We start from the raw sequence: 25,796 nt of genomic DNA on the forward strand, positions 1-25,796 counted from the left end.
ACCTGCTACAATACCTGTAGGAGCTCAATTATATGGTTACCTTTACAACTCCTGCCCAGGGATAGGGAATGGGAAAGGTGGGGGTGCCAATATAACCTTTGGTTCCCTGGGAGAGTAGTTGGCGCCTGTGGTTTCTCTCCACTACTAAATCCTCTTTTGACAGTCACCATTCCCTATCCTATGGATCCTTTCCCACAGGAACAGCTGCACTGGCTCATTCAGGCTTTCACATTTTAATTTGGTCCTGAAGCTAAGCAGCAGCAGACAAATGACTTGGGAATCAGACACCCTTATTTAAGCATGGAACAAGTGGTCTGAGTGACTTCTACCCATGAGGCCCAAAGAAAAACAGATGAGGCCACTTGCTGCTGTGAGAAACAAATGTGAGAACATTTTTGCAGTTGCTTTTATTTATTCATATAAAGATCTGCAGCAATTTTTGTTGTATAACACCTTAAATTAACACTAATTATATTGCTATAAATTTGGTTCAGGATTTGAACAGGATTCAGGAAAAGGGGAGAGAAGTTAACAACAAAAATCTCCAAATATTGAAGCAATGAAATATTATTTTTTAACTTAAAAAATTTTAATTAAATGCTACTTTCCCACAGACTTCCTTGGACTACTTTACAGCCTAAGGTATAGCCTAAGGTAACAGGAAACAAGGCTTTGGGTATTTTGAAGAAACTGCAGGATAAGCTATGGTGCCAAGCAGGGGACTGAAACCCCCATTCAAGTGTCAAATCACAGGCACATTCTGGGAGAGAGACAGACTCTCATATATTTCCTAGTGTTCTCTTGTTTTCACCAATTGACTTTTATTTTCCTTTTCTGGCTAATCCAGTTCAGTATAAAATTCCCTTACTGCTCCTTCTGGTCAAATTCAGATTGACATTTGGGGTAACCTGGCAGGTCTGCTTAGACAGAAAAGGTGCTAGGACTAGCTCTGACCTACTTCCTCCTGAGACGTCTCAGCAGTGTGAGTTGCAGAGTAAGGCTTCTTTTCAGGCAGTTGGAAGACCTGGTGCACTGCTGCTAAATATCTGAAAAACCTGGTAATAGTTGCTCCTGATTCTTGATGAAAATGACCAATAAGAATCAGTCCTATCATTGAGAAAGATCAAGGTGAAAAAGTTTTCCCTCCAAAATGATAAAGAGACTATAGGGAGAGAAAAACCCCAAAACATTCAGGATGAAACACAAAAAAAGTGATTAACACATGAACTTCTTTTGTTATTACATCTAAGTATGTTTCCTAAAGTCCAGTTATCAGGTTGAAGAGGCCAAATGGAATTTCAAGAGTTCATAGCTTCAGGCCGGGAGGTCCTGGGTTTGCGCTGAGGGAGCCCCTTTTTGAATGAAGGCTTAGATGGGCTAGGCTCCATGCTGGCTTCAGTTCCATTGGTCCCTGTAGAATGAATATGGCCCCACTCACTAGTATTTCCTAGTGCTTGGCATGGAGCACTCTGGTATCTGGAACCAGATGAATACCATGAACTATTTCTGTAATGATCCACACTGTCATGTCGCCCTTGATTCGTTGGGTCGCTGGACTTTTGGCTTTGTGGCCTATAGCCTCGTCCTCGTCTGTTTCCCGGCAATACCTAAGGATAAGAGAATGTTTAAGGTACTCTGGCATCACAGTGCCCCACTGATTCCAGTTTAACTTCTATGGGTTCTTCTGAAAGCATAATTGGGTATCTCATGTTTGGGACTAAGAATTCTGTCAGCCAATCCAACCTAGCCACCATGTTACTACTACTGTTCCCTGCCATTCTCCACTGAAGAGAAACTTCACATAGGTACAAGAAGAAAACTAACCCTGAAGAAAGAATGTTCTGAGTTGTTATGAGCTCTTAATTGGATATATATTTTATCACATCTTAATACAAAGATCCTAAGATACTGAAGGTAATGAATAGTTATCTTTTTATTTTGTGCACATGCATACGTGCACACATGTGTGCACTAGTACTGGAGCTTAACTCCAGGCTTTGTGCTTCTGCTTCATTTACAGCTAACATTCTGCCACTGCAGCCATGCCTCCAGTCCTGAACATCTGTAATAATAAACACCATTGTGGTCTGCTATGCTATATATCACAAAGCAGAGATTAAGCCATGTTTTGTCACATTTTGTACTTTTCATGTTACAATCCAGAAAGTTTATGGTTTATGAGATTTCTTTTTTCCTTCTAATTCCAAGTTATATCAATTCTGAAGGCATAAGAGTCATCATTGCCTTGGACTACTCTTGTATTTCTTTTACAAACTCTTCCACTATGGGTTTGTTCCCCATACCACCCAGGTTCACGTTCTCTTCTTGATATGGTCACCTTGAGTCTCTACAGAGTTGCTGCTTCTGGATGCATGCTGAGGCTGTCCCTCCAAGGGCTTAACCTCCCTGTGATGGGTACCTGACTTCCAGTGTAACTAATCATCAGGAAATACAACCTACAATAGTGAGGATCACTGTCAATATAGGAAAGTCAGAAGTTCTTGGCAACAGGATTTAGCTGATGATTTGGAATATCATGGCAAATGCATTCTCAGACTGACTGGGACTAGAGGATGGAAAGTAAGTGGTGGGGGAAAAGAGAAAAAGGTCATTAATATATTGAGCTATCAACACTTCAACATCATCAATTAGGAGTCTGTTCTCCCTTGCATGCTGTTTGGAAGCCAGATTACCTCCCGATGAGGCTGGCAGGGTCGGCTGCTGGAGTTTGCTGAGGCTGCAGGAGTCTCTCCCAGTACAGAGTTTCTCTTATGAGCACCTGTAAGGCTGGGAGCAGAGGCACAGGTGGAAGAAGCAGCAGAGGCATCGCTGGGCTCACTCAAGGACACAGATATAACTGAGCTACATCGGGTTCTGGTTGAATAGCTGTTCTTTGGATGGGACACTGAAACAGAAATGAGGAACACGCAGTCGTATGATGGAAGAGCATCATGGGTAAAAGGTTTCCCTTATCTCTCCATTTCTTTCTTTCTTTTTTCTTTTTGCCAGTCCTAGGGTTTGAACTCAGGGCCTGAGCACTGTCCCTGGCTTCTTTTTGCTCAAGGCTAGCTAGCACTCTTCCACTTGAGCCACAGTGAAACTTCTGGCTTTTTCTCTATCTATATATGTGGTACTGAGGAACCAAACCCAGGGCTTCATGTATGTGAGGCAAGCACTCTACCACTAGGCTATATTCCCAGCCCCTATCTCTCCCATTTCAAAACTGGCAATTTAAGAAAAAGAACTGTCTTTGAATGATCATAAAGAAAGCCTATAAAGCAAATATCTGAAAAGAAAAATTTTTTTTCTGCTCTCTTCCTCTATTCCTTCCAAAATCTCCAATGCTTTATGGGCATGTTTAAAGACAGAACAGTTTAATACCAAGTTACCCATCCCCTCCACTGACTAATGACTTCTTGGCATTTCCTACTACCGAAACTGGCTATGGCTTTAATAGCTGACTAAGCCCAGGAACAATAGTATGGGCCATATGTTCAGTTTCCCAAGCAAGAATATTCTAAAGTACAGACTTTGCAAAGAAAAAAGGTAAATGAATCAAATTTTTACAAAATCCATTTTTTTAAAAAAGCGAATAATGCAAGGTTAAAAACACTCAAGATCAATTATAGAGCTAGTCTTTACAACAAATGTTTATGCTGCCAAATTCTTTTTGCAAAAACAACCCAAATTCAAAATACCAACCTAACTGAAAAATATTATTTTCAAATCAAATGCTATCAAAATTTAATGATTCAAACAAGTCCCTAGATTTTTTTTTCTTGCCCTTAAACTTGGACTAATGAGTTAATAATCACTGCTCCTTTTGTTTTGGTAGTGCTGGGGCTCAAACTCAGGTCTGTGCAAATGTTAGACAAGCACTCTACCACCAAGCTACGTGTCAAGCCCAACATTTCATTTTATACTCAGATTGAAAAATTAGAGGAGATGAGTTCAGGGATTGGTATGTCACTATAAACTTTCACTCAGGGCTGCATCCTCTTCTATCTTTAATGCTACTATTTAAGGACCTATTATGTGCCTGTACATAGAATCCTATGTTCTCCCCCCTCCCCGCTTCTTTCTTTTTTTGGCAGTATTGCGATGTGAACATAGGGCTTCACACTTGCTAAGGCAGGCACTCTACCACTTAAGCCATAAATCCAGTCCCAGAGCCTCATGTCCTTTTTTTTTTGCCAGTCCTGGGGCTTGAACTCAAGGCCTGAGAACTGTCCCTGGCTTCTTTTTGCTCAAAGCTAGCACTCTACCACTTGAGCTACAGCTCCTCTTCTGGTTTTTTCTATATATGTGGTGCTGAAGAATCAAACCCAGCGCTTCATGTATGCCAGGCAAGCACTTTACCACTAGACCATATTCCCAGCCCATGTTCTATTATATATGGTATACCTCTCAATGCAGCAGAAAATAATGGAAAAAAGAGCATTTTGTGGTTAGGGACCTGGTACATACTCATCATCTCTCGTTTAAGGTATTTGCACCCATAAACTTTTAAGTATCCCAGAATCGTTTTACACACACACACACACACACACACACACACACACACACACGTGTAGACGAGGCACTAGGTAAGAATCAGAGACTGGTCAGCACACTGATCTCTCATTACTAGAGGACAGTCTCTTTACCACCTCTAATGTCCAGAATCTCTCATCATCCATCTTACCTTGCCCAAACGAATCGATGCTCTTCTTCAGAGTTTCCACATCACAGGTGAACCGTGCTACCCGACCCATATCCTCATCGTATTTACGTTCACTAACAAAGTGCTGGAAAAGGGCACAGGAAAGTCTCCAGATTAGACAAACACTATACAGGATATACAAGTGAAACAGAATTATATTTTCAATTTCCTCCTTCTTATTGCTTAAAATTTTATTAAATGGCCAGTCCTGGTTGATCAAATCTTCTCATTTTCACAAGACTCTAAAGATAAGTTTGGGTTTTATGAAATGTTACAGGATGTTTTTAAAGCCCAGTAGGTATAATCCAAATAATACTAAGGAAGGAAAAAAAAAGGACAAATTAATAGTGGAGGATTCTCTTTCCACTATACGGTTCCATTTTACACAGAAGCAGAAGCAGCAAAATGTCCATAAGCCATGACAATGATTTCATTTAGATAGATGGTTTGGTGCTCTGCAATAGGACCCTCCTTAGGAAACCATTTCATTTCTTTATAGTACAAGATTTCATAGTCTTTGAAATAGGAACAATTTCTTGAGATGGAAAATCACTCATGTGAAAAGTCAACTTCAGAAATGAGAAGAGTTTTATGCTGCAAGTAATTTAATCCTTTTTAGCAGACTGAGCTGAGAAGTAACCAACCCCTTGGGTCATATACTAACTATTCTATAGAAATTGTCAGGACATTTGAAACATGTCAGGAATTAAGTGCTTCTGCAGATACATTCAATAAACAATACCTAAGGTAGCCAAGAATCTTTTTCAGATAAAAAAGCAAAGGGCCTATAGTCTGGATGATCACCTCTTGCCTCAAACGCATCAGAATCCTTGAGAGGCATCCAGAAATACTGTCAGGAAAAGGAGACAGAAAAATTATCTTTGGGACCAAAGTCCTAAAGCTCCTTAATAAATTATGGCTTAGGAAAGCACATGAACCTCTTCTAACAGATCCTTCAAACATGTAATATTAGTCTGAGATTAATTTTGAAACAAATTTTAGAGTTTGTTGAGCCAAAGACATAACAGAAATGACAGAAATAAAAGTATCTGAAAGTAAGACATTTAAATTTCTCAGTACCTACTTCAGTATACTGAATGGGGAAAGAAACAGATCCTTAGCTTGTAGAAGTATTCTAGCAGCCTTTCAGCCATGTGGGAAGGGAAACAAGTGATGCCTATGAGAGCCAGAATTCTATCTAATTCCAAAAGGGTTTCCAGTTTTTTCCAGTGAATTGAATGAGACTGAAGATGTTCTACAAAATTTTATAACATAGTTTAGTTAAATAGGAAATAGTCATTTAAACAGAAAATAGATAAGTTTGTATTGTTTGGCTATTTCATCTCAATAAATTCTGAGGAGTGAGAGACTAGAAGTACTTTATGGACTTGTATGAACACTGGACCAGAATGATGACAAGGATCCCTAAAAGATTTTAGATGATCTTCCACCTATGTCTATACATATACACATAGAGGCTGTTGGACGCCTCCTCAGCAAGTGTTACTCTCAATTTTGGTGATAAAGCTTATGTGTTTAGAATGAGAAAAGGTTAAGGGCTCTAGATAGAAAAGGCCAACTTCCTATTATTCATGCTAAGTTTACTGTTTACAATTATTTAGAATACATTGTCTACACGGCTCATGTATATTTCATCCTCTCTTGGGTTCATATGGTTAGTCTCAGAAACACAAACACTATTCTTTATATAAACATTTAAAAGGTATTGAGCCATAACATAATTCTAGTACACAGAAGGCCAACACAGGAAGATTTAGAATTTGAAGCTGGCTTGTTGCACAGCAGAATCAGTCTCAAGAAACAAGCCAATTATGACCTGGCCACTGGTTGTCTTCATAAAAATTACAACATGGGCTGGGAATGTGGCTTAGTGGATTGCTTGCCTAGCATACACAAAGCCCTGGGTTCGATTCCTTAGTACCACAATATCAGAAAAAGCGAGAAGTGGTGCTGTGGCTCAGGTGGTAGAGTTCTAGCCTTGAGCAAAAGAAGCTCAGAGCCAGTACCCAGGCCCTGAGTTCATGTCCTAGGATTGGCAAAAACATTTTTTTACAATATACAAGCAACATCTCAAATTGTTAATTTTTCTCTATAAAAGCAGAACTGACCAACCAACTGTTGCTTACTGAAAACGTGTTATGTTCCAAGGCACTGTGCTAGGCACTTGGGATACAGACTTTCCTGATATTGTGCATTCTAGTGGGGAAGACAGATCAAGGCACATAAAATTATAACTATGCTGTGAGAGCCCAGTGTGGGAGCATAAGGGAGTGAGGAAGGATGGGATGGTCAAGAACGACCTCTGTGCTCTGAGGAAACAGGAAGTATCTGTGGAAAGGACTTTTTAAAAGAGCTGGAGTACAGAGGACAAAGGGAATCCAAGTGTGAGAAAGAAAAAAGGAGGGGGGAAAAGCAAAATCATTTAGAACCTTGCAGACTGTTTTAAGGATAATATTTATTTTAAATGTGTTGGAAAGTTTGAAGCAAGTTACTGTAGTGTTAGGAATGGTTGAAGGATGGGGATGATGAGGATCTGGCAAAGTGGCTGGAGTGAATTATGTAAGAGTCTATTATGGAAAGACCAAGACAGAATGGTAGCTTGATCCTAATGGCAGTGATGGAAAGGAAAAGGACAGACCTAAGATTTAGTAGGAGGTCAAACAGACAGGGTCTATTGATAGATTCAGTGTGAGAAATGTAGTTTCTTCTTTTTTTCTTTGTTAGTAATGGGACTTGAACTCAGGGCCTGGGAGCTGTCCCTGAGCTTTTTTACTTAAGGCTAGCACTCTACCACTCTGAGTCACAGCACCATGTCCAGTTTTCTGGTGTTTAATTGGAGATAAAGAGTCTCACAGACTTTCCTGTCTGGGCTAGCTTTGACCCAAAATCCTCAGATCTCAGCTTCCTTCCTGAGAATTACAGGCATGAATCATTGGTGCTCAGCTAGGAAATGAAGTTTTATTTTCAAAGTTTCTTTCTTTTCTTTTTCTTTTTTTGCCAGTCCTGGTCCTTGAACTCAGAGCCTGAGCACTGTCCTTGGCTTCTTTTTGCTCAAGGCTAGCACTCTGCCACTTGAGTCACAGCGCCACTTCTGGCCATTTTCTATATATGTGGTGCCAAGGAATTGAACCCAGGGCTTCATGTATATGAGGCGAACACTCTTGCCACTAGGCCATATTCCCAGCCCTTCTGAAGGTTTCTCACTTAGAGGATTGGGTAGTTGGCAATACCATTTATAGAGAAAGGGAACCTAGAAGTGGGCTAGGTTTGGAAAGGGTAGATCTCCATGAATAATGGAGATTTGCTATGTTAGTTTCTGAGGATAAGAAGAAAAGCAGGAGAAGTTTTACCTTGATATCAGCTCTGAGCTCAACCAACTGCTCCTCTGACATTCGAACAGCCACATCAGTCATCTTCTTCAGAAGTTCTGCTTTCTTTTGTCGGCTGAGCAAAATTTCCACTGTTGAGGAAACAAGTGTATAAATCTTACTTTGTTGCTAAATAGGATAAAGAAAAACTACAGTGTGATAGAGGAGGTAAGAATGATAGGAACATATTGTAAACACGTGGAAAAGTAACAATGAAATCCTTCTTTGTGTAGCTAATGTAAGCCTGTAATCCTAGATACTTAGGAGCCTGAGGTCTGAGGACTGAGGTTTGAAGCCAGCTGAAGTAGGAAAGTCTTTTTTTTTTTTTTTTTTTTGCCAGTCGTGGGGCGTGGACTCAGGGCCTGAGCACTATCCCTGGCTTCATTTTGCTCGAGGCTAGCACTCTGCCACTTGAGCCACAGCGCCACTTCTGGCCATTTTCTATATATGTGGTGCTTGGGAATTGAACCCAGGGCTTCATGACTACGAGTCAAGCCCTCTTGCCAGTAGGCCACATTCCCAGCCCCTGAAGTACGAAAGTCTTATCTCCATTACTACCAAAAAACAAGTGGGGCTGTGGCTCAATAGGTAGAGCACCAGCCTTGGGTAAAAATCTAAGGGAGATTGATCACACTTCGTTCCACAGGCTCCCTAATCTACAAAATTCATGTATAGCCATGGCAAATAAAAGAGATTATAAAAATCTGTCATGGACAAAAGAAATCCTCCTAGGAAACAGAATTAGAATTGTCAGATAACCACCAAGAAACTTTACCACCAGCAACTCTGATATTCCTGTCCAGCAAAACCTGATCATCATTTCTCAGTGAACTGAAAATCCATTCTTTTCTTCCTATCAAAAACCCAGGGTTGCTGGGAATGTGGTTTAGCGGTAGAGTGCTTGCTTGTATGCATGAAGCCCTGGGTTAGATTCCTCAGCATCACATAAATAGAAAAAACAGAAGTGACGCTTTGGCTCAAGTGGTAGGCTAGCCTTGAGCAAAAAGAAGCCAGAGACAGTGCTTCAAGCCCTGAGGTCCAAGACCCAGGACTGCCCCCCCCCCAAAAAGCCCAGGGTTAAGGTAGGCTTGGTGGCTAGGGACTGGTGGCTCACATCTGTAATCCCAGATACTCAGGATGCTGAGATCTGAGGGTCACAGTTCAAAAAGTCCATGAGACTCTTATCTCCAATAAACTATTCAGCAAAAGGCAGAAGTCCCATTGTGGCTCAAGTGGTAGAGAACTAGCCTTGAGAAAAAAGAAGCTCATGGACAGTGCCCAAGTCCTGAGTTCAGCCCCATCACTCATGCAAGCAAAAACAAAAAAAACAACAACAACAAAAAAGAGCTTTTATCAGGTATTAAACAGATAAATGTCTTTAGCAAGTTTACTTAGCCCAAGTGCCATATATGTGCCACTGTGGATGCCTATAACCACATCAGGTTAATCAATCAAAGCAATGCCACGAGTATGTCTACTAAAGTTTCTTAACAGCCAGGTCCAACAGCTACAAAGAGTTTATTATTGTTCTAGCTCTGAACATAAAACTACTTCCCATTCCTATCAACTTCAGTTCCTTTCAGCTCCAGCAGCATTCTGGGATTTCACGACAAAATTACAGATTTCAGATGGACAAAATGGGTTCAGTAAAGATTTCTATATACAACATGTAATTTAGAGGAATTAATTATATAAATATAGTGAACAAATCACTTTTTGGTGCTACTACTGGGGCTTGAACAATGCACTCAGGGCCTCATGCTTCTCCTTGCCTTTTTGTTCAAGGCTAGCAAGTCTATCACTTGAGCCACATCTTCACTTCTGGCTTTTTGCTGGTAAACTGGAGATAAGTCTCTTGGAATTATCTTCTCAGACTGGCTTTCAGCCTCAATCCCCAGATCTCAGACAGTAGTTAGGATTACAGGTTTGAGCCATCAGCGCCCAGCTTTTGTGTGTGCATGCGCATGCATGCCTGTTCTAGGCTTGAACTCAGGGGCTAGGCTATCCTTTAGCTTTTTTGTACAAGGTTAATGCTTTACCACTTGAACCACAACTGTACCTTTGGCTTTTTGGTGGTTAACTAGAGATAAGAATAAATAATCTCATGGACTTTCCTGCTTGGATTGGCTTAAAACTGTGACTCTCAGATATTCGCATCCTAAGTACCTAGGATTGTAGGTATGAACCACTAATGCCCAGCACATTTTCTAATAAAAAAAAAAAAAGAGAAGCCTACTACTTCAAAAAGTTGATGTGACAGCATATATAGATGTGTGAAAAACTGAGCTGTTAAGTGCTATATGTATATAATTTAGTAAAACTATAATGTGTAAAAAAGCAGCAACTTCTTGGCAGTATTAGTAAAAAAAATATTATATTGTCACTGAGGATCAGCATTTTCAGGGAGAAAGGTGATAAAGACAAAGTTGATAAAGTTAGGTACAGCTCTGACTTTGATAAATTAAGATGGCTTTGAGGTGATAGCTGGTTGAAGCTGGGTAATGAGGACTCATTGTATTTGTGTATTTGAAATAGGTTTGAAATTTTCTGTAAAATATTTATTTTAAAAAGCATTTTTGGGGGCTGGGAATGTGGCCTAGTGGTAGAGTGCCTGACTCTCATACACGAAGCCCTGGGTTCGATTCCTCAGCACCACATATGTAAAAAAAAAAAAAAAAAAAGCCAGAAGTGGCACTGTGGCTCAAGTGGCACAGTGCTCAGGCCCAGAGTTCAAATCCCAGGACTGGCAAAAATTTTTAAAAAGGCTTTCCTTTTTTGGGGGGGAGTTAGGCAATGGTGGCTCATACCTGTAATCCTAGATACTCAGGAGGTTGAGATCTGAGGATCACAGTTCCAGCCTGAGCAGGAAAGTCTGTGATACTCTTATCTCCAATTAAATACCAAAAAAGCTGAAAGTGGAGCTGTGGCCCAAGTGACAGAGCATTAGCCATGAGCAGGAAAGCTCAAGGATGGCATCCTAGCCCTGAATTCAAGCCCCACGTCTGGCTCAAAAAAAAAAAAAAAAGAAGAGAGACAGAAAAAAAAGGAAAGAAAAAAAAAGAAACAACTTTCCTAATTATAAATCTGGTAGTCAATGCACAAAGTAAAATCTGCCACCGAAAAACCCCAAGTCAATACCCCAAACCATGGCTGATACTTGTTTACATGTAGCTGTATACCTTTAGGCTAACACATAATGGAAATGACCAAAAACCAGGTCTGTGATGCTTCCATTCAAAACTCCACAAATTTCCTGTTACTCTATTCCTCCAAATCTATTTCAGTAAGCCCTTAAGAAATCCTAGAGATGGCACTCTGGACTCACAGCCCACTGCCTTCTTTTCTTACCAATTACAGATACTGAGTGAAGGCTGTTACAAACTGAGAAAGTAAAGTAAGTTTTGAGATAGGTAAGGACAGGAACATATATACTCAACTGTAGGTAACGTGATGTCATCTTCTCTCATTATGCTCAAGGTATTTTTCCAATGGGGGAAAAAAAATCCCAGTAGAATTCTTTAATCATTGAAGGGAATAACAAAATAAAAGGAAACCTAAGCACCAGCAGAATACTTAATTTTCCTATGGATTATGCTTAGGTGGCAGATACCATGATGCAATCTTTACATACTGAAACTCTAATTTAAAATATTTAAATTTGGAAATACTCTTAAAACAGACACTTGCAGGGGCTGGGAATATGGCTTAGCAGTAGAGTGATTGCCTTGCATGCACAAAGCCCTGGGTTCAATTCCTCAGTACCACATACACAGAAAAGGCTGGAAGTGGCGCTGTGGCTCAAGAGGTAGAGAGCCTTGAGCAAGAAGCAGCCAGGAACAGTGCTCAGGCCCTGAGTCCAAGCCCCAGAACTGGCAAAAAAACAAAACAACAACAACAACAACAAAAATACCCCAGACACTTATAAAGTGAATTTTCTTGGAAGGGTTCATATGCAGCACAGTATAGCTTCTCAAGACTACATATAAACTCTTTTTTGCAGGTCCTGGAGCTTAAACTAGGGGCCCTAGGTGCTGTGCCTGAGCTTCATTTGCTCAACTCTTGCACTCTATCACTTGAGCCACAGATCCACTTCCAGCTTTCTGGTGGTTATTTGGAGATGAAAGTCTCACAAGTTTTACTGCCGGGGCTGGCTTTGAAACCACGATCCTCAGATTTCAGCCTGGTGAATAGCTAGGATTACAGGCGTGAGCCACCAGTACCTGGCTTAACAATATAAACTCTTACGGTGGCATTCGTTCTGGCTTTTTTTCCTTCAGTACTGAGGACTAAGCAGAGTCTTACCCTTGCTAGGCAAGTGCTCTATCACTCGAGCCAGGGTCCTACCTCTTTTGTTTTTATTTTATTTTTTTATATAGGGTCATGCTAACTTGGCCCAGGTTGGCTTCAATCTGGAGATCCTCCTGCCTCTGCTTCCAAATGTTTGGGATTGCAGTAATGCACCACTATGCCCCATTCATACAAGCTCCTTTTATAAGGATTGAGAGGTGAAAAGCTACTATTTGTATAACAGTTTTAAATAAAGAGTGGTTATCTTACTGGCTTCAGCTTTTACTTTGTCCATTTCGGCAAGCAATGCCACTTCTCGGTCCATTAAACTAAAAAACAAAACAAAACAAAAAGACAAAGACTCAATTAGAAACTCAAATACAGAAACAGCACACTCTTATTTATTTATTGTCAAAGTGGGGTTACAGTTTCATACGTAAGGCAGTGAGTACATTTTTTATCCAACTTGTTACCTCCTCCCTCATTTTCCTCCCACCTTCCCCCCTCCTCATCCCACCTCCATGAGTTATACAGTTGGTTCACAGCATATAGTTTTGTAAGTATTACTAGAAACAGCACATTCTGAAGAGTGAAGACTGGAAAAATTTGCATTATTGTATGGGCCACATGAAAATTATAGTGCCTCATTGTTAACAAAGAATATTTAAGATTTCTAATAAAAATAAATAGACCTAATTCTGTTACTTCTATAAATTTCAGTAGAACAGTTGAAGTCCAGGAGTTGACAACCAGTAGATGGCAGTAGCAAGTTATAAAACATTTTAAAAGTAAGTTGTGCTAAAGCGAATCCTTAAGGAAAATAATGATTTCTACAAGCGAACTTTTTTTTTTGCCAGTCCTGGGGCTTGAACTCAGGGCCTGAGCACTGTCCCTGGCTGCTTTTTGCTCAAGGATAGCATTCTGCCACTTGATCCATAGCACATCTGGCCATTTTCTGTATATGTGGTGCCCCAGGGCTTCATCTATACGAGGCAAGCATTCTTGCCACTATGCCATGTCCCTAGCCCCAAACTCACATTTTAACAAGATATTTTGGTCTATAAAATTTGACAGCTGGGCTGGGAATGTGGCTTAGTGGCAGAGTGCTTGCCTAGCATGCATGAAGCCCTGGGTTCAATTCCTCAGCACCACATAAACAGAAAGGGCCACGAGTGGCACTGTGGCTCAAGTGGTAGAGTGCTAGCCTTGACCAAAAGGAAGCCAGGGACAGTGCCCAGGCCCTGAGTTCAAGCCCCAGGACTGGCAAAAAGTAAATCAACAGCTTTGCTTCTGTGATTAGGATTTATACATTTCAACAGGTGTTTCCAACTGTACCAAGTCATTGTCATTTTAGTTTTTCTTTAAAAAAAAAATTATGTTGTACTGAGGAATTGAACCCACGGTCTCAAGCATGCTAGGTAAGTACTCTATCACTAAGCCACACCTCCCAGCCCCTCAGTTTAGTGTTTAGGACACAAAACAGTCATGGCTCACTTCTCATAAACATTTATAAAAGCAATCTGGTAGGCTTTTTCTTCAGTTTAGCTAGTTTTTTTTTAAAGTATACTAGGGTTTAAAATTAGAATGCCAAATAAAATTAGCATTTCAAAAACCTTAAATTTGGAAGTGACCACTGTGGCTTAATTAGTAGAGCACTAGCCTTGAGCGGAAGAGCTCAGGGACAGTGCACAGGTCCAGAGTTTAAGCCCCACAACCAACACATATGCACACGCACACACACACCCCAAAACAACAAAAAGAATCTTAAATTTTACATAAATTAAGTATCTCAATTTTCCTTAAATTTTGAGTTCAGATTTTACTCCTTCTTCCCTACCTCCCTTCCTTCCTTTTGGAATGATGATGTAACCATGGCAGTCAATGAATGTGCTAGGTAAGCACTCTACCACTGATCTTTATCTCCAGCTTTTGACTTTTTTGAGATAAAGTCTTGCTATGTGGCCTAGGCTAGCCTTCAACTCCTAATCCTACCACCTTAGCTTCCCAAGTGCTACAGTTACAGGTTCATACCACCACACTAGAGCACAATTTCCCTGTTTATTAGGGGTGGGGTAATATTTTTGTTTTTGTGCTGGTATTGGAGCATGAACTCAGGGCATGGTACTCTTTTAGGTGTTTCCATTCAAGGTAAGAGTTCTACTACTTGAGCCACAGCTCTACTTTCCAGCCTTTTGGTAATTAATTGCAGATAAGACTTTTCTGTCTAAGCTGGTTTCAAACTATGATCCTCAGATATCAGCCTCCCGATCAGCTAAGAATACAGGAGTAAGACACCAGCACCCAGCTTATCTCCTGCTTTCTTATCAATCTTGAATTCAAATTAAATAACAGTTCTAACAATGTAAAGCAGACAAATTGTATCAATTAGCAAGGAAAGTAAAATTGGATCTAGCAATGATTATTAAATCACTAGCAAGAAAAGATTTTAAGTCTTAAGTATTAGAAAGTTTTTTATTTTATTTTTCTTCAGGTATGGGTCAGCTTTTATTTGCTGTCAGAGCAAAAGAAGTCTTCCACATAATTTCCATGATGCCTTGTCAGGGATAATGCAATCTTACTGCTGCAAATATGTAAGAACCTTTTGGTTCAAATACTGTTACGAACAGAAAAATGGATTTGTAAATGACATTAACACGAAGCCCTAGTTCTGTGTCAAATGGAGTAATAAACTCACCTGTCAATTATGTCTTGAAGTTCCAACTACAAAGAACATTGAAGTAAGATAGCTTAAAAACCCACCTCAGGCAGAGAGAAGAGCTTTACATCAGCAGGGAAGGGCAGGTAATCTCTCTTAAATTAAAATGAACTGGTTACAAAGTCTGTTAATCAATACTAAATATAGTTCCCAGGCCAAAAAAAAAAAAAAAAAGATTCACTTGTCATTTATGGCTGGTTTCCAAGAAAGCAGGAATTCACAAATCTCTCTCCCAGAACTACTTCCTGATTCAGGTTTGTTCTCAATGAAATCAGGTCTCATGACTAATCAGAAAGCTTAACAGTCATGAAGACCAGAAGCCTACCAAGGCAAAGTTGTGATGAACTACAATTGGTTCTTTTCTTTTTCTTTTTTTTTTGCCAGTCCTGGGCCTTGAACTCAGGGCCTGAGCACTGTCCCTGGCTTCTTTTTGCTCAAGGCTAGCACTCTGCCACTTGAGGCACAGTGCCACCTCTGGCCATTTTCTATATACGTGGTGCTGGGGAATCGAACCCAGGGCTTCATGTATATGAGTCAAGCACTCTTGCCACTAGGCCATATTCCCAGCCCGGTTCTTTTATTTTTCAAGTATGTCAACAGGATCTGATAAAAATATAGTGCAGGGCTGGGGATATAGCCTAGTGGCAAGAGTGCCTGCCTCGGATACACGAGGCCCTAGGTTCGATTCCCCAGCACCACATATACAGAAAACGGCCAGAAGCGGCACTGTGGCTCAAGTGGCGGAGTGCTAGCCTTGAGCGGGAAGAAGCCAGGGACAGTGCTCAGGCCCGGAGTCCAAGGCCCAGGACTGGCCAAAAAAAAAAAAAAAAAAAAAAAATATATAGTGCAAAGGACATGATGGTTTGTCTTAGAGGTCCAGAAAATAAATAAAAACTACCTTGGAGACTTTTTTAGACTTTAGGGCTTAAAGTGAGGTTAGGAGAACTGGTTCTATTTAAGTAAATGCAGAAATACAAAAACATCCAGCTGAACGTGGTACTAAATAGTACTAACAGAAGAGATATGAATGCTAAATTTTTAAGAAAACAAGTAATTTGGCAGAAGCAAAAGATGTGTGTTGGGGCTGGGAATACGGCCTAGTGGCAAGAGTGCTTGCCCTGCATACATGAAGCCCTAGGTTCGATTCCCCAGCACCTCATATATAGAAAATTGCCAGAAATGGCGCTGTGGCTCAAGTGGCAGAGTGCTAGCCTTGAGCCAAAAGAAGCCAGGGACAGTGCTCAGGCCCTGAGTCGGCGGCCCAGGACTGGCAAAAAAAAAAAAAAAAAAAGATGTGTGTTAAGAAAAATAGAAGCCATAAAATTAAGTTCCAGCTATAAATCTTAAAAGGTGAAAACTCAAGGTTCAGGATCACTAGATGAATTACCTATCTTAAAAGATTTTTTGTTTTTTTTTTTACATTATGACAAGTTAACTTTTTGGAAGTGTTATTTCATTTCCAATACTCTATTTCTTGTTCAAATTCTCCCGACCAGGACCTACACTTTTTGTCTGTTTGCTGTGGACTAAGTTTGTAGTTATTATTAAATCACCAAAAGAAGTTTTAGATATTGGAAAAATATGGGTTGATCAAGATACAGGGTATGCTTGCGCGTACACTGACAATATACGACAATAAAGCTCTCCTTGCATAAAATATATGCTAACCAAAAGGTAATAATAAAGTAAAGGAAAACAATGATTAATAGAGTACAGAAGACATATTTGGGGTGAGGTGCATTAAAAAGGATCTCTTCTAGCCCAGGCCCAGAGTTCAAGCCCCACTACTAACAACAACAAAAAAGGCTCTATTCTATAATGCTGTCCAAATATCTTTTATTTGTTATAGTCTTAGCTTAAAAGACAGACACTGAGTGTGTGATCTACTCTATATTTTATCATTAAAAAATATTGGCTGTGACCTCCCCCCAAAAAAACAGTAAAAAATATATACCACAGAATGTTTACATGTCTGCTCACTATGTAGAGAATATGTAGGAATCTAGAATTAAAGAATCTAGTCAATGGCTAACCATCTTTATAAATTTTCTTTTTATGCCTATTATTTATCAAATAAAACTTCACTTACCAGCTCTGTAATTCAGCAAAAGCTTGTTTCATTTTCTTAATGGAAGCATCCATCTCTTCTTTAACTACAACTCGATACCGTGCAAGAGACACTGTGCAACGCTGGAGGTCTTTTACAGATTTTTCAATATTAGAACCTTGGGGGGAAAAATCCCAAAGATTATTTATGTCATATGGAATAAAAATGTTTCCTAAATGACCATCCTTGCCCAACAATATTATTTTTCATAGCAATTTCTCAAGTTTGTATTTATTATTCTTATTCTTACTATTTAAAAAAATCTTGCCAGGCACCAGTGGCTCACATCTGTAATCCTAGCTATTCAGGAGGCTGAGATTTGAGGATCGAGGCTCTAAGCCAGCCTAGGTAGTAAAGTCCATGGGACTTCTTTCAATTAACTGGAAAGTGGCACTGTGGCTCAAAGTGGTACAGTATCAGCCTTGAGCAAAAAAGCTCAAAGACAGCACCCAAGCCCTGAGTTCAAGCCCCACAACCAAAAGTATTTTTTGTGCTGTCTTGGGACTTGATCTCAGTGAATGGGCACTGTCACAGAACTTTTTTGCTTAAGTCTAGTACTCTACAACTTGGGCCACAGCTACAGTTCCAGCTTTTTGGTGCTTAATTGGAGATAATGATCTCATAGACTTTCCTACCTGGGTGTTCAAATTGCAATCTTCAGATCTCAAGCTCAGGAGTAGCTAGGATTACAGGCGTGAACTACAGGCACTTGGTTAAAACATATTTTTAACTTTACTCCTTATACCAGTACTGGGGGCTTGAACTCTGAGCTTTGTGCTCTTGTTTATCTTTTGGCTTAAGGCTGGATGGAGTTCTACCACTTGAGGCACATCTCCACTACTGGCTTTTTGCTAGTTAAATAGAGGTAAGAAGCTCTTGAATTTATCTGGACAGGTTGGCTTAAAACCACAATCCTCAGATCTCAGCCTCCTGAGTACCTAAAATTACAGGCATGAGCCATTGGCTTCTGTCACATTTGAAAATTTTAATCCTTTTCTTATTGCTGTTTTGAGATAGGTTTTGTATGAACCACCATACCTGGCTCAAATTTTCAACTTTTTAATTAATTTTGGGTTGTTGTTGTGGTGTTTTTTTTTTTTTTTTTGGCCAGTCCTGGGCCTTGGACTCAGGGCCTGAGCACTGTCCCTGGCTTCTTCCCGCTCAAGGCTAGCACTCTGCCACTTGAGCCACAGCGCCGCTTCTGGCCGTTTTCTGTATATGTGGTGCTGGGGAATTGAACCTAGGGCCTCGTGTATCCGAGGCAGGCACTCTTGCCACTAGGCTATATCCCCAGCCCCTGTTGTGGTTTTTTTTGCCAGTCCTGGGGTTTGGAACTCAGGGCCTGAGCACTGTCCCTGACTGCTTTTTGCTCAAGGCTAGCACTCTACCATTTGAGCCACAGCGCCACTTCTGGCCTTTTCTGTTTATGTGGTGCGGAGGAATTGAACCTAGGGCTTCATGTATATGAGGCAAGTACTCTACCACTAGGCCACATTTCCAGCCCTTAATTAGTTTTTAAAGAGATTTCACTGTGTTGCTCAGACTGATCCTAAACTTCTGGATTTAAGTGATCCTCCTTGCTTCAGCCTCATGAGTAGCTCAGACTAAGGCTCTTGCTGTCATGCCCAGCTTATCACTTTCAATTCTTCACTCTAATTTGATTTTGTGATCTTTTAGAACATACCTAAAGGGCTGGGAATGTGGCTTAGTGGTAGATTGCTTGCCTAGCATGCATGAAGCCCTGGGTTCCAATCCTCAGTATCACATAAACAGAAAAAGCTGGAAGTAATTCTGTGGGCCAAGTGGTAGAGCTCTAGCCTTGAGCAAAAGAAGCTCAGAAATAGTGCCCAAGCCTTGAGTTCAAGCCCCAAGACTGGCAAAAAGAAAAAAAGAAAGAACATACCTAAAAGGCTTTATTTATATTTCGTGCTTTTATTTAACTTCCTTTATTTTTACTTGATTGGATATTATCAGACTTACAGTTTTGCACTAAGATGAGGGCTGCTACAAAGATGAAAAAGGAGAGCTACACTAATTAAAATTTAGTACACAGGATTAAATAATTTGTTCATAGGACTGGACCATTATGCATAGATACATAAAACTCAGAGGAAGCTAGGAAGATAGGCTAACGCCTGCAATCCTAGCTACTCAGGGAGACTGAGATCTGAGGACTGAGGTTCAAAGCCAACCTGGGTAGGGAAGTCTATGAAACTCTTATCTCCAATTACCACCAAAAAGCTGGAAGTGGAGCTGTGGCTCAAGTGATAAAGAGTACTACCTTGAACCTGTACACAATGGAATACTACATAGCAATTGGGAATGATAAAATAATGGCATTCACGGGGAAATGGTCAGATCTTGAACACATAATGTTGAGCAAGACAAGCCTAGAGCACAGAGAACAAGGACGCATGGTCTCCCTGATATGTGGTTGGGGGGTAGGGAGGGGCGAGACAGTAGAGATCATGTCTGTAAAGTAACAAATTTCTTTTCAAATGGTATTTCCACATGTTTTGGTCAGGGACTTTATATTATGTCTCTAAAACCAAACAATTACTAAATAAACATAAAAAGGTCTAGGATAGGCCTATCAGAGGATGACAAGAGCTCAATGGTTGCATACATATGATTATTTAAGATGAGGTTAAGCAAAATGAACTCCAAGAGATGGCATCAGGAGGATTTTATTGTTGTCGTTATGTTTAATGTACTAGGTAAATTTCCTGTGGCGTACCCTCTGTGGTCACTGTATATGATTTTGTTTTTTTTTTGTTTTTGTTTTTGGCCAGTCCTGGGGCTTGGCCTCAGGGCCTGAGCACTGTCCCTGGCTTCTTTTTTTTTGCTCAAGGCTAGCACTCTGCCACTTGAGCCACAGCGCCACTTCTGGCCATTTTCTGTATATGTGGTGCTGGGGAATTGAACCCAGGGCCTGCCTCATGTATACAAGGCAAGCACTCTTGCCACTAGGTCATATCCCCGGCTGTATATGATTTTGGTATACTGGTATTGTATATATGCTTATCTGAACTAGGGAAGGGAAAGAAAAATGAGGGAGGATGTAACAAATATGACAAGAAATGTACTACCTTATTATGTAACTGTACCCCCTCTGAACATCACCTTTTAAAAGCTCAGAGGCAACACCCAAGCGTGAGTTCAAGAAGCCCCAGGACCTGTTCCCTCCCCCTGCAAAAAAGCCCCAAAAAACCCAAGACAAAACCAAACCAAAACCCTCAGAGGAGCTATTAACATGTTTAATTATTTGTTTAAATGATTATAGCTTAAAAAAAAAACCAAACACCAAAGGAGTTACACTACCAGTCAATGCTAAGTTATGTTTCAGTTTGAGATTTGGTTTTACTATGTACCCCAAGCAGGCTTGGAATTTGAAATCTTCCTGGCTCAGCCTCCTGAGTTCTGGTATTACAGGCACAACTACCACATTTGGCCAAATTAGTTAAAAACAAAAAAACAAAAAACAGAGCTGGGTGCTCTGGTGGTTCACACCTGTAATCATAGCTACTAAGAAGGCTGAGATCTGAGGATCATGACTTAAAGCCAGCCCAGCAGGAAAGTCTGTGACTTTTTTTTTTTTGCCAGTCCTGGGGCTTGGACTCAGGGCCTGAGCACTGTACCTGGCTTCTTTTTGCTCAAGGCTAGCACTCTGACACTTGAGACACAGTGCTACTTCTGGCCATTTTCTGTATATGTGGTGCTGGGGAATTGAACCCAGGGCCTCATGTATACGAGGCAAGCACTCTTGCCACTAGGCCATATCCCCAGCCCGAGACTCTTTTCTCTAATTAACCACTCAAAAAGCCAGAAGTATAGCTGTGGCTCAAGTGGTAGAACAGTAGCCTTGAGCTCAGGGATAGAGCCCATGCCTTGAGTTCAAGCCCTAGGACTAGCACCAAAAAAAAGAAAGAAAGAAAAGAAGAAAGAAAGAAAGAAAGGAGTTAAGCCATCCTGGCAACACACAGACATTAACTATATTTACAAAAAGAGTTCTTGCCATTGTAACTAGACTGTATGGTCTGAACTATTAAGATTCCCAACTGCATACAAAAAAGTAGGGAAGGGTTAGGTAATTACAACCTAGAAAATATATCATTCTGATATCATGTGAAACCTCATCTATGATAACAAAGAAGTAATTTGCTTCCACTAGTAATCAGATCAGGGTCTTTGATTTACCTAGTCTTTTATTGGTAGAGGAGAGCAGAACATCCTCTACCCTCAGATTTGAAAATTGAGATCCTATGGTGGATGTTAGGGGAAACTTGGCAGCATTCCTGGACTGCTGAGCATTCCTAACAGAGCGCATCGTCAAAGACTTGGACTCAGAGTCAGCGACACCATTCTCCAGTACAGATCCTGTCAAGAAAGAGACTGTTTAGAGCACAATGTAGTGGTAAATCAGGCAAGCAATCTTAATTACCCAAATAAAACAGGCAAAAAATGTTTTAGGCAAAGCCATGGGTATTAACAAGGTTGCTGGCTTCCATAAGTTAAACTAAGATAAAAAAAAAAAGGTTTATATTGTTTTAGGGGGAAATTTTTAAAACATTTAGGGAATATTGCATGGTTGGGGATATGTAGTACAATCAATCTGAATACAGTTTGGAGGTTCCTAAAAAAACTAAACACAGAACTTCTCTATGACCCAGAACATTACAAGTCAGCATACAGTAAAGACATTTGCACATCTATGTTTATTGCTACACTATTCACAATAGCCAAATTATGGAAACAGCCCATATGCCTTACCATAGATAAGTAGATTTTTTTTTAATGTGGTACACATACATAAGGAATGTTACTCAAGTTATATCACTTGCAGGGATATGGATGGACCTATAATAAATCATGTTAAATGAGGTAAGCCACGCTCAAGGAGAGAAATGGTACATGTTTTCTCTCATATGTAGAAGTTAGATCTAAAATACAACTGGACAAAATAATTAATACAGGACATTCACAGTCAGACTAAAAAAGGATACCCACAGGGGAGCAACCCCAAAGCTAAACTCCTCTTAATATTTAAAAACTATTTATCAAAATGAATTCTAGGAAATAGAAATTTTTGTTGTTGCTGTTGACAGTGGTGGTGTTTTTGTTTTGCCTTTTTTATCTTTTTAGGGAGGGCAAAGAGAGGTGTAGAAGTGGAGGGAGGAAGAGTGAACAAATGCAGTCATGCTATTCATTATACATTATGTGGAAAGTGAAATACGCAACTTGAGCAAAAAAGATCAGGGACAATACCTAGACCCTGAGTTCAAGACTAGAACTGGCACAAAGAGACCTGCAGTATCTTCCCAGTCTTGAGCAAAATGGCTAACAAAAATATCTATAAGAGCCAGGCAATGGTTGCTAATGACTATAATTGTAGCTACTCAGGAGGCTGAGATCTGAGGATCGTGATTTGAAGTCAGACTAGACAAGAAAGTCTGTGAGGGGCTGGGAATATGGCCTAGTGGCAAGAGCGCTTGCCTCCTACACATGAAGCTCTCGGTTCGATTCCCCAGAACCACATATATGGAAAATGGCCAGCAGGGGCGCTGTGGCTCAGGTGGCAGAGTGCTAGCCTTGAGTGGGAAGAAGCCAGGGACAGTGCTCAGGCCCTGAGTCCAAGGCCCGGGACTGGCCAAAAAAAAAAAAAGAAAAAAAAGAAAGTCTGTGAGGCTCTTATCGCCAATTAACCACTGGAAAACCAGAAATAGAACTGCAGCTCAAAGTGGTAGAGCATTAAGCTTTGAGCAAGAGAGCTTAGGGATAGCACCCAGACCCTGCGTTCAAGCCCCACAATAACACAACAACAAATATATATATACATTTATATATAAAATCTGTGAATTCACAACTATTAATTTTAACTGTCTACTGAACTATTTATTACATATGAAAACCTAGTTCTTATAAAGTCTATGATTAGTTAATATTATTTACTCCTTTCTGTACTGGGTAGAATTATATTAACAATATTACCTCATCCTCATTATTATCCTTAATAGGTTTATAAAAAATTTTTTGGCAATACTGGGTTTTGAACTTAAGATCCTGTGTCTTCTAATCAGGTATTCTACCACTTAAAGCCATGCATCTCTATTAAATCTTTAATTTAAAAAAAAATCTTTAAAGGGCTGGGAATGTGGCTCAATGGTAGAGTGCTTGCCTAGCATGCATGAAGCCCTGGGTTCGATTCCTCAGTACCACAGAAACAGAGAAATCCGGAAGCGGTGTTGTGGCTCAAGTGGTAGAGTGCTAACCCTGAGCAAAAGCTCAAGGAGAGTGGCCAGACCCTGGATTCAAGCCCCAGGATTGGTACACCTGTGCACACACGCGTGCACATGCACATGTGCACACACACAAAGATTGTTTGTTTGTTTTTGCCAGTCCTGGGGCCTGGATTCAGGGCCTGAGCACCATCCCTGGCTTCTTCCCGCTCAAGGCTAGCACTCTGCCACCTGAGCCACAGCGCCCCTTCTGGCCGTTTTCCATATATGTGGTGCTGGGGAATTGAACTCAGGGTTTCATGTATACAAGGCAAGCACTCTTGCCACTAGGCCATATCCCCAGCCCCCCACACAAAGATCTTTAAAGTCACTTTCTGCTAAACAGTAAGGGATTCCTCTGCTTATTAGATTTCTTCAAGGTTGATCTAAACTAAAAATATAAGACAAGGAACAAAAATTATACTCTTCCAGGCTTTTGAAAAATTTAAGGGCCTTGTACTGTACACTTAAAAAAAATTGAAAACCCTGTTCATGAACTCACCTGTTATATCCAGTCTACTTGGCATGGCAGACTCACAATCTTCTAATTCTCTGGCATCTATTGAAAGAGTCTCCAAACCTTCACTGAGTGAGTCCACAGATTCGGCATCATTGATGGAGCCATTGACATGATAACCATTAATGCCACCTTTCTCTGAGGAACGTGCAGACTGCTCCTCTTGATTGGAAACTGATTTATTGGAATCTGGGGTACAGTTATTTGCTTCTGCTGCTGGTTTTGGTTTGCTTTTCTTCTTTTTGTTCTAAGGTTATTGAAGATTTGAAAAATGAAAAAACAAACTCCTCCAACACTACCCAGAGTTAACTATAGACACTACAGGCAACCAATTTCTCCCATGTACTTCCCCAAACTCAACATATTTGTATATAAGTTGAACCATTCTAAAACACAAATTTTCTATGTAAAACACTATACTTAATAAAAATTAAGGAGTTGGGAATGTGGCTCAGTGGTAGAGTGCTTGCCTAGCATGCATGAAGCCCTACTTCGATTCCTCAGCACCACATAAACAGAAAAAGCCAGAAGTGGTGCTGTGGCTCAAGTGGTAGAGTGCTAGCTTTGAGCAAAAGAAGCTCAGAGACAGTGCCTAGGTACTGAGTTCAAGCCCCTGGACTGGCAAGAAAAAAATAAAAAAGCATTTCAGTGATCAGGGATAATGGTGAATGCCTATAACTCCAGTACTCAGGAGGTGAAGTTAGGATTACTGTCTAAGGCCAGTCCAGGCAACATGAGCTTGAACCCTATCTGAACCAAAAGCAAAAGAACCAGGTGTGTGGTTCAAGTGGTAGAATTGCCCAGCATATTCAAAGCTGAATTTAATTTGAAGAAGGAAGAGAAAGAGAAGGAGGAGGAGGAGCAGCAGCAGCAGCATTTCAGAACTCTAGAACTAATCTAACCTAAACATCATAAATACCTGCTTAAAATCCATACCAAGTAGCCAGACGCCTAGTGGCTCACGCTTGTAATCCTAGCTACTCAGGAGGCTGAGATCTGAGGATTGCTGTTTGAAGCCAGCCCAGGAAAAGAAAAGTCCCTGTGAGACTCTTATCTCCAATTAACCACTCAAAAGCCTGAGTAGAAGAGCTCAGGGACAGTGCACAGGTCCTGAGTTCAAGCCCCAAGACCCATCCCCCCCCCAAAAAAATAATTCACACTAATTATTTCCTAAAGGAACTACATTTAAGGTACCAAGTTATGGGAAGGATTCTGAGACCAGCTGGTAGCTCTTGGGGAAGCACTGTATTTTTCAGTGGGTAAGGAGAAGGGATTGAGCTGGGCACTGGTAGCTAACACCTGTATTCCTAGGTACTCAGGAGGCTGAGTTCTGTCGATCACAGTTCAAAGCAGCCTGGGCAGAAAAGTCCCTGTGAGACTCTTATCTCCAATAAACTACTCAAAAAAGCAGGAAGTGGCTCTCAAGGAGTAGAGCCCTAGCCCTGAACACAAAGAGGCTCAGGGATAGTGCTCAGACCCTAAGTTCAAGCCCACAATGGACAAAAAAAATGCGGGGGGGGGGGCGATAGGGGTGGGGGGGAGGAGAATGAGAACTAATGTATTAGGCATTAAGTACTGGAATATATCAGTTTTATTTTCTTATTCTTATTTTTTTTAATTATAAACCACACAAAGGCTAAACAATATTCACAGGTCACAAAGCCAGATATAATGGAACAAGATAGAAATTCAGTTCTGACAGATCCACAACCAAATATCTCCTATCTACCTAAATTGCAATATTAGCTCCAACTGGAAAGAACATAACAACTATTGAAATAAAAGCCTTCATTAGGGCTGGGA

The 25,796-nt window shown here is 40.5% G+C and overlaps 1 protein-coding gene across 2 annotated transcripts in view; it reads right to left on the bottom strand.

Annotated features, from left to right (window-relative positions):
• Window positions 1-384: 384 nt before the first annotated feature.
• Window positions 385-25,796, bottom strand: part of Spats2 (spermatogenesis associated serine rich 2) — a 63,070-nt gene continuing 37,658 nt past the window's right edge. For both annotated transcript variants that reach the window (XM_048365043.1, XM_048365033.1), the window contains exons 6-13: window positions 23,979-24,240; window positions 21,399-21,578; window positions 17,184-17,319; window positions 12,649-12,707; window positions 8,074-8,183; window positions 4,685-4,787; window positions 2,694-2,905; window positions 385-1,607 (exon numbers count right to left, since the gene is read on the bottom strand). In XM_048365043.1, the coding sequence (XP_048221000.1) occupies window positions 1,299-1,607; window positions 2,694-2,905; window positions 4,685-4,787; window positions 8,074-8,183; window positions 12,649-12,707; window positions 17,184-17,319; window positions 21,399-21,578; window positions 23,979-24,240 (1,371 nt within the window). In that variant the 3' untranslated portion in view covers window positions 385-1,298. The remainder of the gene's footprint in view (window positions 1,608-2,693; window positions 2,906-4,684; window positions 4,788-8,073; window positions 8,184-12,648; window positions 12,708-17,183; window positions 17,320-21,398; window positions 21,579-23,978; window positions 24,241-25,796) is intronic.

The sequence above is a fragment of the Perognathus longimembris genome, chromosome 1, assembly GCF_023159225.1.
Source record: "Perognathus longimembris pacificus isolate PPM17 chromosome 1, ASM2315922v1, whole genome shotgun sequence".
Taxonomy (NCBI): Eukaryota; Metazoa; Chordata; class Mammalia; order Rodentia; family Heteromyidae; genus Perognathus; species Perognathus longimembris.